General features: G+C 41.9%; 1 protein-coding gene across 2 annotated transcripts in view; it reads left to right on the plus strand.

Annotated features, from left to right (window-relative positions):
* Positions 1-5,149, plus strand: part of api5 (apoptosis inhibitor 5) — a 39,211-nt gene extending 34,062 nt beyond the window's left edge. The window contains exons 13-14 of one of the 2 annotated variants that reach the window (XM_056281203.1): positions 1,816-1,958; positions 3,392-5,149. In XM_056281203.1, the coding sequence (XP_056137178.1) occupies positions 1,816-1,958; positions 3,392-3,402 (154 nt within the window). In that variant the 3' untranslated portion in view covers positions 3,403-5,149. Of the gene's footprint in view, positions 1-1,815; positions 1,959-3,386 lie in introns of both variants that reach the window. The other variant, XM_056281202.1, reaches the window with a different exon arrangement.
* The last annotated feature ends 14,741 nt before the right edge of the window (positions 5,150-19,890 follow it).

The following is a 19,890-nucleotide window of genomic DNA, read 5'->3' on the forward strand; positions in this document are numbered from 1 at the left end:
TAACATGTAACAAATTGGGATAACATGATAGAAGCAGCCAATATGAATTCTTTTTTGTTTTCTTGGAATCAGATCTTTGTTTTAATTTGCTTACCAGTACCAGGGGGTTCGAGTTAACTGCATCAGGGCAATTTTTTTTGTCAAACTTATGAAAGTTGACAAAATCCAATGTAGTGATAGTATAAACTTTCCCTTGTTGTAACGTTCCTTCCTGTAAACACCACCTCTCTGATACTCCAGGGAGGTGAAATGAAATACTAAGTGGCATAACTCTTTGACCCAGGTCTGCTGATAATCCGGATTTTTATGACCATGGATGTAATAAAAAAAAAGAAAGGAAAAGAAAAATCCTTATCAGAATCTCTTAATTTTAGTGTGGTGAAAAAGTGGAAGTCAGAACATTTGTCGCCTCATCTTTACTGTATACTTTATATCGCCACCTTCTTAAAATAATGGCCTATGTCATATTTTCAAGTTTTTCAAAAAACAGAATAAACTGAAACAAATATAGAATATATGATATTTCTTAATCATTTCAGAGTTATTTTTATGTCAATTGTCATATATTGTCATAACCTTTTTGTGTGAAATGATTAAGAAATATCATATATTCTATATTTGTTTCAGTTTATTCCGTTTTTTGAAAAACTTGAAAATATGACTTGGGCCATTATTTTAAGAAGGTGACGATATATTACTTGCAGTATAATTAATATCAACTTTATTGGCTGAGCGTGCTTATGCGTACGAGGAATTTGACTCTGGTTGAAAGCAGCTTCTAGTAGTTGCATATATCACTCAGAAAAGAAAAATTGAATGATAAGTAGAATACAGGAGATAAGTATGTAAGCACAACAGGTATGTCACAACTATACAGCTTTGTTATGGCTGAATAATTAATAATTGATTATACTTATATTGCTTGTATGTTATACTAATATATTTTATAACTTATGCTTATATATTATATACTAAAATTACATTATATACTAAAAATTTATGCTTTTTATCTATTATATACTTATGTCAAAATTAGAAAAAATAATTTGTAACCAGTATATAGCAGTGTACATATTTGCAATTATACATTTGTATTGCACATCTGGTTTTATAAAGAGGTAGTGAACATCGTAGATATGCAAGTGAGACATCTTGACCAGAGGGGGCTATTTACAAAGTGTCATATTTACATAATAACTGTCCATTATTGCACCATGCTGTGAAGTGTTCATGAGAAAGGTGGCCTGTGGGGAAAAAATGTTCCTGTGTGGTGGTTTTGATGCAAATTGCTCTGTAGCGCTTGTTAGAGGGTAGGAGTTCAAACAGACTGTATCCTGGGTGTGGGGGTCTGTGCTGATTCCGCCTGCTCATTTCCGGGCTCTAGAGGTGAACATCCTCTGCTGGGCCTTTTTGAGGATGGAGTTGATGTTGGTCTCCGACTTCAGGTCTTTGGAAATGGTAGTTCCCAGAAACTTGAAGGTCTCCATGGTTGACACAGGGCTGTTGGATATTGTGAGGGGCTGCAGTGCTGAGGGGTGTCCTAAAGTCCACTGTCATCTCCACAGTCTTGAGCAAGTTCAGCTCCCAAGTTGTTCTGACTGCACCAGAGCACCAGCCACTCTGGTGTAAACGTTAAATCTAAGCAAACCCACTTACTCACAACAATGTTACGTAGCCTTTAGTTGGAATGCCATATATCCACTACCTCAAAGAGAAAGTGGACTGTAATACCTGACTGCTTAACTTTATCAGATTTCCTGAGTGTCACTGTTGCAAGAATTGGTAGTCTTCTAACATTTCTGCCCTTTTGTGCAGAGCCAAGCGTCCGTCAGGTGAGGAAATAGGCACAGGTGGCAGCATGAAGAAACCGATTATTCCTTTGCCCAGGAGGGATGCAAGGCAGATCTACAACCCCCCCAGCGGCAAGTACAGCGCTACAATCGGAAACTTCACTTATGGTGAGCAGTGTGTGTATATATGTGTATATGTGTGTGTGTGTGTGTGTGTGTGTGTGTGTGTGTGTGTGTGTGTGTGTGTGTGTGTGTGTGTGTGTGTTTGGTCTGAATTGGTATAAAATTACTAGGTTGAGAGACTGGAAAGGTTATAGAGGGAAACTTTTGGAATTAGGTATACACTGAGCCAAAGCGTTATGACCACTCACAGGTGAACCAAATAATGTTGATCATCTCCAAACAAGGGCACATGTCAAGGTCTGGGTAGATTAGATGGTAAGCAAACGATTTGTTCTCGTAGTCAATGTGTTGGATGCAGGAGAAATGAGCAGGAGTAGAGACCTGAGCAACTTTGACAAGGGCCAAATTGGTATGGCCAGACGGCTGTGTCAGAGCATCTCTGTAATGCCAAGGCTTGTGGGGTTCTCTCGGTCAGCGGTGGTGAGTACCTACCGACAGTGGTCCAAGGAGGGACAAACCACAAATTGGCGACAGGGTGTTGGACGTTCAAGGCTCATCGATGCACAAGGGCAACAAAGGCTATCCTGTCTGGTCCGAACCGACAGGAGGTGGCACAAGTCAAACATTTTTTAATGATGGTTACAGGAAGAATGTGTCACAACACACAGTGCATCGTACCCTGCCGCATATCAGTGAGAGTGCCCATGATGATCCCCGACCACCATTGAAATCGCCTACAGTGGACACGCGAGTGTTGGAACAGGACCTTGGTGCAGTGGAAGGAGGTTGCCTGGTCCGTCGAGTCCTGTTTTCTTTTAGATCACGTGGACCACCGTGTATGTGCACACCTGGGGAAGTGATGGCACCAGGATGCACTGTGGGAAGACGACAAGCTGATAAAGGGAATGTGATGCTTTGGGAAACCCTGGGTCCGACCACTCATGTGGGCATCAATATGACACATGCCACCTACCTAAACATCGTTGCAGACCAGGTACACCCCTTCATGACAATGGTATTTCCTGATGGCAGTGGCCTCTTTCAGCAGAAAAAAAATGCGCCTTGTCACACTGTACACATTTATTGGGAATGATTTGAGGAAAATGAAGTGTTCAAGGGGTTGCCCTGGCCTCCAAATTCTCCAGATCTCAAACCTATTGAGCAACTGTGGGATGTGCTGGACTGACAAGTCCGATCCAAGGTGGCTCCACCTCACAACTTATGGGTCTTGAAGGATCCGCTGATAATGTTTTGGTGCCAGATGCAGCAGGACACCTTCATGAGTCTTGTAGAGTTCGGCCTCAGAAGGTTGGCGCTGTTTTGGCGGCTCGCAGAGGACCAACAGCATATTAGGCAGGTGGTCATAATGTTTTGGCTCATCATTGTATAATTTTGTGAAAGACAGGTAAATTACCTGTTCTCCCAAGTCTTGAAGCATGACTGAACTGTGCATCTCTCCATGTCAAATTCCAGAACAGCGGGGCTTTAGGGGCAGCCGGGGACGAGGCTTCGGAGGTAGAGGCAACAGGAGCCGAGGCCGTATCTACTGAAACATGCTCTGTCTCACACACACACACACACACACACACACACACACACACACACACACACACACACACACACACACACACACACACACACGTTGGCTCATCGGACTGTAGCACGTCAGGATCCTTACCGTACCGAGGCGAGCTCCCCGCTGTTCCCTCTTTTTAACCTCTTTCTGTGTTTTATTTCTGCCGTTCAAACACACGTCCAGGAAGTCCTGTTTTGGGGGGATTTGATTTGTTTTCCTGTCTTCAGCAGTTTTGAATCTTCATCAGACTTTTCTACCTGGCATTTTTAAATATTTTTCCTTCCCTGTTCTACTCAGCCAAGATGATAGATAGTTAAAGTAAATCCGCATGTTTTCTATCTTTTTTTTTTCTTCTAATTTTATTGAGTGTATCATTGTGGAACAAAAGACTACCATGTTGTACTTGATCAATATTTTTGTTGTTGGAGAAATTGAAGAGACCCTCTCATTTTGCATTATGTTTTTATTTAATCTTTTTTGTTAAAACTTCATTTGGATTGGCTTACACTTGCTCCTTTGTATAAATCAGTGAAATTGCTGTTGGAATTTTTATCATAAACTTGTAATGGAAGTATGTATTTTTCTTTGCAATTTTATTTTTTTAGATAGGATAGAGTTAAAAATGAAACACAGAGAAGAAAACATGAATCAAAGGTTCTTAGTTGGACCCAAACCACACTGCAATAAGACCCGAGTCCATATGGTGTGCAGCAATCTGGTTGAGGTATCAGGATGAATCTCAGTTGCCTTTCTCTTTGTGTTGCTATTTTGAAATAGTTGGGCTGCCAGTCCCAAAACTAGAATGGCATTTGATGCCACCCAGCCCACCACAACATTGTTTCATTTTGGGAATGCTGTTGTGTGATCTGTGCTGCATTTTTTTGGGTGTTGTAGGTACTTGTGAGCACTCAAAGACCTCATTAAAAAAAAATTTCCACACAAAAGATGAGGGGTTTTGTGTGCTTACAAACTGCCCTCTTCACAATTTGAATTCTACTCTTGATAATGAGTTTAAAGACCATTCTGATGTTATGACATGGCCTTAAGGTTTTCTACTGCTCCACAAGCATGAGCGGTCAGTAGATGACCAGTTACATTTGCAGAGGCAAACAGATCCACATAACAAGAAAAGAATTAAAGCTGTTCAGTAGGGTGATCAGCGACTGCGCTTTGAGTTTCTGTTGGACAATTCATCCACGGATAATGGTATCTCCAAAGTTGAGTGACTCCAGGTGGATTTAAATTCGGTAAAAGGATAGTTGGACAATTGTTCTGAGTTTGAGGTGTTAAGCAGACAGCAGTAGGGGTACTGAATGTAGTTTTGATAAAACACTAATTGACCTCTTCAAAAGGCTTGAATGGTCTTTCTATAATGGCAAATGTCAGTCACAATTGCCACTATGCTGAGATCTGGGGTATGGAACACCTTTGTTTATATGATAACATCAATTTATCAGTTATATTTTTATTGACAACTAGGGTACATGTAATCCCCAATAATATTTCTGCTAAATGCAAACTTGGAGTTTAGCCAGCCTGGTTTTATTTGTATGATTAAAGCCAGTTAGCTGACGAGACATCCATCTGAATTTTAACGTAGCCTACATTAGGACTGGGAGTGTATTTAAGGAGTGGTAATCAGAAACTGTCATCTCTTCTACAGAATCTCAAACCTTCTTTTGTTGCTGTTTCTTTGTGCTAGTTATTAGTACCAGTAACCAACATTGTCAGACATTCACGTCACAGCAAAGAATAAGGTTTCAGATTTTAACGTGCATCTTACCCTCGCACTATTAAGGAAAGGTGCTGGAGTAAAGATGAGTCTTGGGTGGGAAAGGGAGTTGGGGGGGGGGCTTTATTTTAAGTGGGCGCCTTATAGGGCTGGTGATCAATTACAGTACATAATGTGACACTATTCTATAAATCATGAAGAGGATCAACTCCTCTAGTTGTACAGAAGCAATTGGAAGGGGAGCATGCCTGCTGTACAATTACCAGGGTCACGCAAGCGGCTGTCTGGAAGTTGACAATGACATGGAATATCAAAAGCAGTGGAAGTGATTGGGCAAGACCCAAGTGAAGCATTTTACCTTCTTCAGAAGTTACCACCTAAACCACAGCATGATTATGATTTGTCTGGGTTTCTTTCACTTTGTTTCTCAGAACATACAATCGCTATTATTGTGTCTTCAGTTGATTCTTGCTTTCCTTCATCGTTTTCACATTTGCAGCTTCCGTCTTTTGCTGTACAGAGACCAACACAAACTAGTAGAAAAAAAAGCTGACATGGAAATCCATAACCCTGTTCATGTGCATGGTTTTCTAACCAGTACCTTCTTGTGTGAAATCTGGTTTACCAACAGGTGAGTATGGATTGGTAAACCCAACCCGTTCTCATTCCCAGTCGTCGAACGCCGACGCTTTGCCCCGCCCCTCACCGTCTCTTACCGCCGCTTTGCCCCGCCCCTCGCCGTCTCATACCGACGCACGTGGCATCCTTCAGCGTCGGTATGAGACCGGGCTTTCAGCTAACTTCAATGTAAACCCATCCGCGGCAATAGCGGCTGCTCCGGCCATCCGTTCACTCCAATACTAACCCGACCACGGCGTTATAAGACGCTTTACCGCCCGGAAGTGTTTTCCTCACTGTCAGTTTCCATTTTAACGATATCCTCCAAATTTCTCAACATAAAAACACAAAAGTGTCCTTTATAATTTAACAATACGATAGATTAATGTTGTTGCCATCAATTTTAATTATTTCTCATTCGAGTCAGAGAGTTTTCTTTTTTTGTGTGTCAGTTTTGGATAGCGGAACGCTCTCCACTACCCATAACCCTCAGCCAACCGTTGCTATGGAGACGAAGACAGTCCACTTTGTGTTACCCGTTACAAAACCATAACTACAGAATCTATTCCAAACTGATTCAGAATATGGAAGTTAACTGATTAAAAGTGCTGAATGTTTTATTAGGTGTTTACAAATTGCAATATTTAGCTTCAGGTCACCTGGTTTGGACATGTGTGGAGGAGAGATGTGGGTATATTGGTAGAAGGATGCTGAAGATGGAGCTGCCAGGCAAGAGGAAAAGAGGAAGGCCAAAGAGGAGGTGGTTTATGGATTTGGTGAGGGAGAACATGCAGGTGGCTGGCGTGACAGAGGAGGATGCAGAGATGGAAATGGATGATCCGCTGTGGCGACCCCTAACGGGAGCAGCTGAAAGAAGAAAAAGAACTTCAGCTCGCCTTTAGCGACAGATCAACAGATCTGAAATAAACCAACAGGTTTACTTTTTCTTAACATAGATCATCTATATGTAGTGGTCTATTTTGTAAACCGGAGGAGCTACAACTGTAGTGCTGGTTGGCTTTTCAGCTGCATGGCGCGGCTCTAAAAATAGAAATAAACATCTTTACTTTTTCTTGACATAGATCATCTATGTACACTTCTTCATGTAGATACAGTGTAATTACTTGTTCGTCTGTACTAGATATTTGATATATTCGGTATATCTTTTTAGGACCCTATTTCCAGCCCTACTTTGAAAACCGAAAAAACTACAAACTTGGTGCCAATATGTATCAAGCTGGATGGCAAGGCTCAAGGGAATTGTAGTTTTTAAAATTGTCTTCCTTAGAATTGGAAGTTGTAAATACTGAATTCTGCGAATACACTGAGGGGTTTAAGGAGATGGGGAACATTTGTTTGATCAGATTTTATATCTGATATCTAATTGTTAAATGGGTGAAAATTAATTATGGCTATATTTGACAGCACACCCACTTGGGGACCCACTCGGGATATAGTAACATAGCTGGTCCCATGTCTGCAGTCCCCTCTGTTGCTGAATGACAAGCCCTCCAACATGCACTGCGGTCAAGGTTCAAAGGTCAATATTTCAAAGCAAGAGCCATTTACAATATTCAGACTGACATAATGTTGCTGTACAGGTCGAGAACTTTGCAACAATATATTTGGTTTAGCCTTGCGAAACATTTTTAATTTTAACATTTCATGGACACAGCCTTGGCCCAGGTTTACTTTCCTTTGGAGGCCTGTAGAACCTGATAATGTAATAAATTCCCAATAATGTAATAACCCCGATAATGTAATAAAAATCTGCTCTTGAGTCCATTGAAAATGCAATAAAACCTGATAATGTAATAAAGTGCATTTCCCAATAATGTAATAAACTTTTTACCAATAATGTAATAATGTGTTACATTAACGTTTTTACATTATCAGGTCAGCCTTCATTTCACTGGTCCTGATAATGTAATAATTCCCCAATATTGTAATAATTTAACAGCAGACCACCCATAAATGGATTCAAGTGGTGATACTGTTTAAGCAACGCAAGCTCGAGAGATGAATGCTCTACTCTTCCTCAAAGCTACCTCCAAGCTACTTCCACACATGTTTTTTCTCAGTTGGATCATGATCATTTTAAAAGGTTTGTCTTACATCATCTCAAATTTTCAACTCAACAAATTTGGACATTAATAGTTTATAAAGTTATAATGCTGTAAAGGACAGAATATCAAGGATTTGAAAACATACTTTTAGGATTTGCATTAATGCTAATAACAGGACAGTAATCATGCTAGCCATGCTTGTCATTCTTTCATTTTTACTATAATAATAATCATGCATATTGCAGTCATACATCCATAAGTAAACGAGGAGATTTCAGCATTCTAATTTTAATGAATATAATAGCCTACATATCTTTCAACAGAATGAAACTTGGAATTATATTGCTACTGGCTCTTGTAGCCATGTGCTGTGGTTATGGTCACCAGCCAATGGATGATAAAACCTACAAAACCATCTCCCAGTTACTACAAGGAAAGTTTGATGTCCCTGTTAAAATGCGAACAAAAGTGCAATGCAATGCTGTTATAAGATTCTGGAGGAATAGGGGCCGCTTCTCTCTAGGCGATGATGGCAAGACTGTCCTATGTGATGGAAAGAGAGTGGCAAAAGGAGGCTCAATTCCTGACTTGGTGGAGAATGGCGTAGCAAACACGAAAGGCTCCGGGGCAAGAAAACGAATGATGCTCTTTAGAAAGAAATACAAAGGAATCAGTGAGGCAAGGATCCAATCACAACTCAACCAATGCAGGAATTATCATCATTTACAGGCCCAATTTGCGAATAAACCAATCCCCAAATCAATAACAGCGAAGGAAGTTCAAATGAGACATCAGATTGACTTAATGGATATGAATAAATGGCGAGTAACATGTGGAAAATCAGTGTACAGATACATCCTAACGGTGCAAGATGTGTTTAGCAGATATGTTTGGCTGAAGCCATTGAAAAACAAGGCCAGCAGTGAAATTGCTGAGCACTTGCATGTGATTTACAATGAGCATGGTACTCCAAAAATAGTCTAACACGATCAAGGAAAGGAGTTTCGCGGGGCAGTGGAAAAATTAATGCATGCCCTGAAAGTAAAGGTCATTCGGAGTGCCCCTTACCACCCACAAAGCCAAGGAAAGGTGGAGAGAATGCATCGAACATTAAGGAAAAAGATGTTGCATGACCTGTTGAATTTGCGTGGTGTTAACTGGGTGGACCATTTGCCAGATTATGCCAGAATTCTGAATAATGATCCAAAGAAGACACTTGGCTGGGCCTCCCCTTTTGAGGTGTATTATGGCAGAAAGTCTAATATTGTCCTACAGTCAAACAATGATACTGAGAATAGAGAGGGCCATGCTGATATCCGATGCACTGTCCCGACCAGAAGAGAAAGACAATCATTTAACAAGAAAAGGTCAATGATTCGGCAAAAGGCACACAATGCAAATGAGGAATTGGTGAGGAGAGCTAGCCTAGAAGCAACAAAATCCACAACTGTGTCTGTCTACAATGTGAATGAAGAGGTTTTGGTGAGGATAAGGCACAAGAACAACCGTGTCACAAAAAAGCATTCAGTTGTCCAAGGGATCATCATTAAGAGAAATCTGAAACGCTCCAAATACAAGGTCCAGTATCAAATGACAGAATCCGCTGTCCCTGAGCAGAAATGGTTTTCTGTAGCTAATGTAACTAGCGTCACCCGTAGTAAAGAAAAAAAACGAAGAACTCTTAATCAGTCAGCTAATGCGAAGAGAAAGTTTTTTCTAATTGCAAAAAGTCACTCAGATCAGCTTCATTCATTTGTTTCTTCTGGACTGGAAGTAGCTTTTGATCCTCAATTTGCAGCTATGGCTGACCAGTTAGCAAGCTTGGGAATCTTTAGATCATCCACAACTCTTAGACAGGAAATTGTATCTGATTTGGTGGCAAATCCTTTAGGTCTTGATGGCACACATTTGTTAAACTTTATTACTGAGCAAAACTGGGATGACTACATTAATAGCATGGGTAAGTTGGGAACTTATGGAGATCACATCACTCTCCAGCGAGCTGCTCAAATTTTCCAAGTTCAGTTTTTGGTTGTTTCTACTCTTGGTTCGGATGCTTCCTCAGTTGTCTCACCATCTGGAGAATATTGTGAGGACTTCCCCACTTTAGTAGTTGGTCATATAGCCAAGGGCCATGGAGATCATTATGTCAGCTTAAATGGCCCAATTAGTCAATACATTAATAGCATTCAGGAGGAAGAGTCTCACAGGGTCACATCTAGAAGACGCATTGAATCGAGTCCAACACATGAACTTGAAGTGAACTCTGGATCTGGCCATCTCATGTCATCTACTGATATATCACCCGCTCTACCTCCATCCCCTGATGTTACTCCACCACCTGCTGTTGGTCCATCACCTGCTCTACCTCCATCACCTGATGTTACTCCATCACCCCCTTCAACACTTCCTAATGAAATGTGGCGACTAATTATCAAGCACACCCTTGAAATTGATATGAGCATGTTGGGAACAATAAATAGGGTCTCTCATCTCTTCAAGTATCTAGCCAGCTCTTTCTTACCATCGATTTATATAAGAAATTCATTGTCTGACAGTCTGGGTCTGGGATCGAATTCAGCAGAAGAATGCACAATAAGTATGATGAAGTTATACAAACAATGTGGTCGCAACAGTGGTCTGGCTAAGGAACTCTTTGCCAAGCATCGTCATTGGATGAGCGCATGGCTTGTGCTCAAGTATCTGCATCATGGGAGATACCAAGTCAGAGATATATACTGGAAGTAGAGGAGGCAAGTGAGGTTATATCTATGCTATATACAGAATTTAGTATGTTGATATATAACTTTTTCAAAACATTCATATTGTGTTACTTCTTTTTCAAGGAGACCACAAGGATTGGTGGAGGCCTGGATGCCGAAAGAAAGTTCAAATCCATGTTCAAAATAGTCATGATGAAGACATCAACCATGAAGTAGTTTTAAAATGATAGCTTTAAACTGAGGTTGCTTTTCTGGATAGGTTGCTTTTGTTGTGGGTTGACAATAACTAAACAAGTACAAAATTGCATTTGGAGTACACTGACACTTGCCAGTTCAGAGCACTGTTGGTAACACTATATTTTACTGGCTTTTCTGGACATGGATAACTTTTGTTGTGTGTTGAAATGAAATGAACAAATACAAAGTTGTTGCATTTGGAGTACACTGCCATTTAACAAGTTCAGAGAACTGTTGGTGACATTATATTTTTCTGGCTTTTCTGGATATGAGTAATTTTTGTTGTGTGTTGAAATTAATTAAACAGATACGTCCATTTGCCAGTTCAGAAAACTGTTGGTACAGTAACACTTTAATTTACTGGATTTTTTGGGTATAACTTTTGTTGTGTGTTGAAATTAAATAAAAAGTTTAAACACAGTGTTCCACAGAGGTCAAAGGTCACCATTTTTTTGTGGTATGCCCAGGATGGTGTCACGAATCTATTGCATGTACCATGTTTGATTATGATATGTTAAAGGGTAGCTCAGAAATGGGCTTACTTCCTGATTTGCGCCATGTAGTCACAGCCAAGCTGTTTTGAAATTTGAAAAAAAAAGAAGCTGTTTGACACGTTCAGCTTGGCCTGAAGATCATGCGCCAAGTTTCATGTACTGTAGATTAGACAGAATACAGTGGTATGCAAAAGGTTGGGCACCCCATGCTAAAGTTGGCTAAAAAGAGGAATTTAAAAAAATCACCCTTTGGAAATTTATCTTAATGCCTTAATTGAACAAATGAGGAAAAATCCAACCTTTAAGGACACCAATTTTCTTTGTGAATGAATAATGTATCAGAAATAAATAAATGGTTTTATTTAAAAATATAGTGTGCATAGTATATAGTATCCAGGATACTATGCATCTTCATAAAATTCCCTTGACTTTCGGGAATTATAATAGCCCCACATCATCACATACCCTCCACGATACCTTGAGATACCTTGAGATAATCATGGTGCAGTCATTTCAGTCAGCCTTTCCATTGAGAAATCATTAGGCTAGCTAACAGCTTAGATAACTGATTATCTCCATGTATGGTGATGGGTATACTGTATGATGATGTGGGGCTATTTAAATTCCAAAGACCTAGGCAACTTCATCAGGATGCATAGTACCTTGGATCCATGAAATAACTACCAGCTCCAGTGATACAGTGGTTGTGAAAAACGGATAAACAGGTCAAAAGTTAATAAACATTTATGCATGTCCAACTTTGACCTGTTGGTGGCGCTAGAGCTCTGGAGCTAGAGTTGCTAACACAGGATCACCACTTGAACCCATTAATAGGTGGTCTGCTGTTAAATTATTACAATATTGGGGAATTATTACATTATCAGGACCTGCAAAATGAAGGCTAACCTGATCATGTAATAAACTCCTGTTAATGCAATACTTTATTACATTATCGGGAAATGCACTTTATTACATTATCAGGAAGATATTACATTATCAGGTTTTATTGCATTTTCAATGGCCTCAAGTGCATTTTTTATTACATTATCCGGGTTATTACATTATCGGGGATTTATTTCATTATCAGGTTCTACAAGGCCCAACACACGAAATTTAAAGTCTTTTTAGTTTTTTTGTAGAAATAGTGACCAACGTCATGTAAGGTCATTATTTTTGACCAATTTACAACCAAACTAGTATTTTTGACCTACTTTGGAGCTTATTTTCCTGATGAAATGTACGATCCTTCTTTTCAGACCTAACCCTAACCCTGTAGTAATGCACTGGATGGTCAGCAGGATTGCAATATGTAAATGTGACTAAACAAGCAAACAAAATAAACAATATGAAATTTAATTTTCTTGTCTGAGACAGGAGAGGTCCTGCTTATGGAAAGTATGTCAGTCAATTATGCGTACCTATCTATGTCTCTATCTGTAATACATCAGGGGCCTCATTTTGAGATTTTTTGTTTTGTTTTGTACAATGACATCTCTCCTTAAATCACAACTTAAGCAAAACCCTTACAATAACAAATAGGTGGGCCCTTAATAATTCATTGATTCATCAGTTATCCAAACTGCTTATCCTGCTCTCAGGGTCGCAGGGATGCTGGAGCCTATTCCAGCAGTCATTGGGTGGCAGGCGGGGAGACACCCTGGACAGGCGTCCAGACCATCACAGGGCTCTCTCACTCACACACACACACACATTCACACCTAGGGACAATTTAGTATGGCCGATTCACCTGACCTACATGTCTTTGGACTGTGGGAGGAAACCAGAGCACTCGGAGGAAACCCACGCAGACACGGGGAGAACATGCAAACTCCACATCATTATTGTTACTATTTAGCACTTTCATCCCAATTGTTTATCATTACAGGCCCACCTATTTATTGTCCTTTTCTCATGCCCCAACCCCATGGCACAGGGCGTTTTTACGTGTATGTATATCTGTGAAGCCAAAGACGAATTTCCATGTGAGTGGACAATAAAGATATCCGTTATATTCTCTATTAATCAAATAATTGCTTTCACGTGGAAATAATAATGTAACCGGTTATTTTCTTGCCCCGTGCGGGATTCGATACGGCGTGTACTGCACCACAAGGCGACATTACTAACCTAGACCCGTTAGCTAGGGACTAACGTGTCTTATTAGTAGTTTACAGTCGTCACCCTCTCCCGGAAGCGCGCCCTCGCGCTTTGTTATTCCCGCGCTCCGAAGAGACTTCTGAGGATTTGCACACTTCCGGATCCCACCGCTGCCACCAATGTAACCGGTTGTTTTCTTGCCCGGTGCGGGATTCGATACGGGGTGTACTGCACCACAAGGCGACATCACTAACCGCTCGGCTAAAGGGTCAGACCCGTTAGTTAGGGGCTAACGTGTCTTATTAGTAGTTTACAATAATAACAGGCAAATAAAATAGTACAAACTATAATGGCAATAACAATGTTTAATATGCAGTGTGCGCACAGTAACCATCCTGGTGATGTCAGGATGCTGCATGCTTGGGAGCCCTTGTCACCCTCTGACGTAACGAGCTGCCGTCACCTTATTGGCTAAGGATCTTCCATTGTGGGCTACCCTTTTATAAACAGCTGGAACACAATATGTGCAATTAAGGTATGAATGTACTTCTGCCACATTTACAGGCATTATATTTATAAATGATTAGTCTCTGTGTAACTGATTGTGTGCAAATAAACAAAAGCAAGGAATACGAACAAAGGATCTGAATGATCGAGGACATGCGTTTTGGTGTTGAGAAATGTGGAGGATATCGTTAAATGAAAACCTTTAAAAGTCCTTTTTGGGGCTAATTATATAAGTAAATACATTTTGCAGAATCACACTCCTTGTGTGCACATTGTTAGTATGATAAACGTTTCAAAAATGTCCCTACCGGTGTTGAAACCGAAATCTACGCCCTTGAGCCAAACTTCTCCACGTCATTAGTGCCCAGCCTCACTATAATGCTCTTGTAGCTGAATGGGAGCAAATCCCTGCAGCCATGTTTCAACATCCAGTGGAAAGCCTTCCCAGAACAAGCGTGGAGGCTGTTACAGCAGCAAAGGGGAGAACAACTCCATATTAACACCCATGGTTCAACAAGCACGTATGGTTGTGATGTTCGTGTGTCCACATACTTTTGGGGTAAAACCAACCCGTTCTCTTACCGCCGCTTTGCCACGCCCCTCGGCGTCTCTTAACGCCGCTTTACCACGCCCCTCGGTGTCTCTTATCGCCGCTTTGCCACGCCCCCCGGCGTCTCTTACCGACGTTTTGCCACGCCCCTCGGCGTCCCATGCCGAAGTATGTGGCCAAAGTGTATATCTCTGCTGTATGCAGATATGCACCCTACAGTCTGCAGTTACATTTCTCACAATGAGCATTTAACTGACATTCTTCTCCAGAGTGACTAACGGTACCTAACTCGCCCAATAGGGGAGTTGGCTTCAATTGTTAGATCACTGTCACTGCAAGCAACCAACTGTGAAGTCTGCAAGAATGCTAGATAACGCTAGAAAATAAAACAAAACAAAAAAAAGTTAAGAATAGTCACATGTGTTAAAGCCATCATGCGTTAAACTCTCAACATGTTCCTGTCTCTTAGAGCCCCCTCCCATCATTATCCCTACTTTCCCCTGCACTCATCATCTCTACCCCCTCATGTGTATTGGGGCTGGGTGAGAGAGTACCTTCACCCCAGCATCTGGGATCAACATGTATTCAAAAACACTCACACCCATTTCTGCCTCCCATATACACTCCTCTGTTCACTTCTCCACTGTCTACATGCTTGCATCAACCCTGTGCACCCCTCTCCCCCTCCCCTCAGTCCGGACTGGATGGGGAGCTGCTTTGAAGTAGAAAAGAGTAGAAACGGGCGTTCAATAATTGAAAGGGCTAAAAATAACGGCTGCCATGTTTAGAAGACTATTTTACACAGCACGGCGAAGGCTCTGCTGGCTTGTGCACGTTCAGTCATGCGTGCTTCATCCCTCTGTTGAACACACACACACACACACACACACACACACACACACACACACACACACACACACACACACACACACACACACACACACACACACACACACACACACACACACACACACACACACATGTGGCTTCGCAGTTGGTTGCCGAAGGTCTTCGTGTGCGAACACGTGTGTGCTTGTGTGTGTAGGTGGATGGGTTTGGGGGGGGGGTAACTCGCCGTTTTTGAATCAAATTTTCTGAATCAAATGTTCAGCTGAAGTTTTCCATTGGCAGCTCTTGTGGTTGGCTTACCATTACCGAATGATGTGATGCATTTGACAGTCTGTGTGTGTGTGTGTGTGTGTGTGTGTGTGTGTGTGTGTGTGTGTGTGTGTGTGTGTGTGTGTGTGTGTGTGTGTGTGTGTGTGTGTGTGTGTGATTATGGGATAAGCAAAAGTAGGCTGTTATGTAGGAAAGTGTAACTATATCAGTTCTGTTCATATTGTTACAGTGTCGTTTTGAGATTTTGGAAGAGGTTATTCCAAACCTGTGGTGCAGCGGTACTTGGCACTTTGCTTTGGAGGGCCAACGCTGGCCCACTGTTGTGGACCAGATGTAAGACAGAGTCTAGAAACACGGAATAACCTTTGATGGGTGTATTGAGATGTAAGAGCCTACTGCTGACACTTCTCGGGTGCCGTGGATTTGATTAGATACGGCCAGTGCTTCCCAGCTCAGTCCTCAAGCTACTCGTCCTGCAGCGTCTCCTTGTAACCCAGCACAGGCAGGCCTTACTTCACTTACTAAACCAACCAGCACTCAATTATGGAGGGAGATGAGTCTGTCAGATTCGACACACCTGACATGATAATGATAATATGATTGGTTGAGTAAGTACAAGCATGCTTACTTATTCAGGGTTACAACGAAAATCTGCAGCACAGGGTTGGGAAGCAGTGAAGAGGCACCAAGGTTGCGAGGTGTCCGTTCATAACCACGAAGAAATGTGTCCTACTCTTTCCTCTCATCCTTTCGCTCCAATATAGAAGTTAAGCTTCCATATGGATGCAGGTCTAAATAAGCGTAAGGACAGTTGCATCAGATTCTGTTTAGGTAAATCAGGTAGGCCAGTGAGCAGCACTCTGGTAATACAGCGCCGACTGCCTTAATATCCAGTTGCCCAACGTGGACTGACGTGTCCTAACGGACTCTGCCCGCTAGAGGGGGAAGCAGACTAGCGTTTTTCTTCCAAAGCAACTGGGTCTATTTTTATCCCCACCAAACGAGTCACTTAAAGCTTTCATGATGTGTTTTTGTCTCTCTTTGTGTTTCTGTCTGTGTTACGGCACATGGTAGAACACTGCGATCCAGCCAGGGAATCTAGCAAAGAAACAAACAAACAAACAATAAAATATATATATATATATTCCCAATCCTATGACTACCTTCATGACACAGACTAGAAATATTACATGATTACGTCAATTACTGGTCAAGTACTGTCAGGATAACATGACCTCGTTGCTTCTGAAATTAGCAGGGGACTCCGTTGGGTTTGTTGTTTTCTTGACGTAGGCTGGATGGGTCTTTGAACTGTGCGGATCTCTCTTTTCCATCCACCCATCCACCCATCCATTCATCCACCCATCCATCCATCCGTTCATTCATTCATTCATTCATTCATTCATTCATTCATTCATTCATTCATTCACCCTTTTATTTCTCCATTCTTGTCTTTCACTGCTTTATTAATTTTAATCTCTTGAATGCGTTAATGTTTTATTGCTACGTATCGTTATGGCATGATACTCTGTGTTTATGTGTAGTACACACATCTGTCGGCTACATCATGATGCGTTGAAGGATGCCATTCCCTGTTCTGGGCTATGGGGGCGATATGCAACCATCTATACCCTCTCCTCACTGATCGTGACCAGGTATTTCCCAGATCAGCCAGCCAGCCAGCGCCTGGCGCGCGCGCGCGCTCACGCACGTACGCACACACACACACACACACACACACACACACACACGCGGCGGTGCTGAAAATAATCAAGTCGTGGAGGAGGAGTAGGTGGCAGCAGCAGCGGCAGGAGAGGAAGCGAAGACGACTCTCGGAGAGAAAGAACGAACAGAGAGAGAGCGAGGATGAGTGAGAGCGAGCGGAGTCGGTTTTTCAGACTGTACAAGTCCATGTGAGAATAAAAGTCAAGGTAAACCAGTCGTCGTGAAGCATTCGGCGCAGCACATCAGGTCTCCCCGCTTACAGCGCCGAGGATGATGAAACTACACGTCCCAGAATGCCTCACTGCACACACACACACACACACACACACACACACACACACACACACACACACACACACACACACACACACACACACACACACACATATACGTATATGTATATGCATATGTGTGTATGTATATATATATATATGTATGTGTATATATATATATATATATGTACAGCAGATCTGAGGCAAATAACACTTCAGATTGACACCCCACCACCACCACCACCACACACGCAGACTCACGGTTTGTATTATCGTGCCTACATTTTGCAGTGAGAGGTACTTTATTACTGCAGAGTTGCCAATTCCCCCATCAAGTCATAAATTCCACTTTTACGTCGGAACAGTATTGTTTCCAGTTTAGTTTCTTGCTCCACCGCTCTCTTCTCCACTGTCTTAGTGTAGTGTACGCCACTTCTTTTAGACATTTTGCCATCTATCTATCTGTGTATCTATCTATCTGTCTATCTATCTATCTATCTATCTATCTATCTATCTATCTATCTATCTATCTATCTATCTATCTATCTATCTATCTATCTATCTATCTATCTATCTATCTATCTATCTGTCTGTCTGTCTGCCTGTCTGCCTGCCTGTCTGTCTGTCTAATCTAGTGAGTGGACGGTGTTATTGTAATGAGAGGCTATTTTGATTGGCGTCTTTCCCCACTTTAAGTTGGAACCGATTACACTTTCAATTTATGAAACCTGTGTGTGTGTGTGTGTGTGTGTGTGTGTGTGTGTGTGTGTGTGTGTGTGTCACACCTATGCCTATCCCTCCCAATTGTACTCTACTTCTTTTCGCCTTACACGCTGACCAAAGTTTATCGGACCACTTTCCGTCGTGACGTCCTTGAATCTAAAGTCGCGACGTTTTATTAATTTCCCCCCCCTCTTCCTGAATCATAATCAATGAAACGCTTGACGAAGTGATTCTGCGTGTGTAGAACAAGGACACCGCTGGACCAGTTATACGTGAAGGAGGGACGCGGTGTCCACAGTGCTGACATATATGCTCTGTTTTCACAGAGTCGGTGGTGTCAAATCCTGTGTGGCTTCAATGGACGGCGATTGGCTCCAACTTGCACGTCCTCTTTTACATGCTGCTTTTACTTTTGGTCTTTGCTGCAGTTTAAAAACTACTTTTGGTCTTTCTTACAGCTTAAAGACTACTTTTGGTCTTTCCTGGAGCTTAAAGACTACTGTTGATCTTTCCTGCAGCTTCAAGACTACTTTTGGTCTTTTCTGCAGCTTAAAGACCACTTTTGGTCTTTCCTGCAGCTTAAAGACTACGTTTGGTCTTTCTTGCAGCTTAAAGACTACTGTTGGTCTTTCTTGCAGCTTAAAGGCTACTGTTGGTCTTTGCTGCAGCTTAAAGACTACCGTTGGTCTTTGCTGCAGCTTAAAGACTACTTTTGGTCTTTCCTGCATTTTAAAGACTAATGTTGATCTTTCTTGCAGCTTAAAGACTACTGTTGGTCTTTGTTGCAGCTTAAAGACTACCGTTGGTCTTTGCTGCAGCTTAAAGACTACTGTTGGTCTTTGCTGCAGCTTAAAGACTACTGTTGGCCTTTCCTGCAGTTTAAAGACTACTGTTGGTCTTTCCTGCAGCTTAAAGACTACTGTTGGTCTTTCTTGCAGCTTAAAGACTACTGTTGGTCTTTGCTGCAGCTTAAAGACTACCGTTGGTCTTTGCTGCAGCTTAAAGACTACTGTTGGTCTTTCCTGCAGCTTAAAGACTACTTTTGGTCTTTCCTGCAGCTTAAAGACTACTTTTGGTCTTTCCTGCAGTTTAAAGACTACTGTTGGTCTTTCCTGCAGCTTAAAGACTACCGTTGGTCTTTCCTGCAGTTTAAAGACTACTGTTGGTCTTTCCTGCAGCTTAAAGACTACTTTTGGTCTTTCCTGCAGCTTAAAGACTACCGTTGGTCTTTCCTGCAGTTTAAAGACTACTGTTGGTCTTTCCTGCAGCTTAAAGACTACTTTTGGTCTTTCCTGCAGCTTAAAGACTACTTTGTGGCTGCAGACTGAAACGCCCTCGTGTCTTGTGGACACGAGACATAGTTTGCTCTGTTTCGACGAATTCAAGGACCGGCTCAAATCACTGGGTGCTGTACGGTAATCTGAGAGACTGTGTGTGCTCTCAGCACCGCCATGACATGAGAAGTAGGACTCGGGAGGTTGACCTCGCCGTGGCCCCCGCAGGGAGGGCGCTGTCCGCGGTGCTGACCACCAATCCGC

The sequence above is a fragment of the Lampris incognitus genome, chromosome 6, assembly GCF_029633865.1.
Source record: "Lampris incognitus isolate fLamInc1 chromosome 6, fLamInc1.hap2, whole genome shotgun sequence".
NCBI lineage: Eukaryota > Metazoa > Chordata > Actinopteri > Lampriformes > Lampridae > Lampris > Lampris incognitus.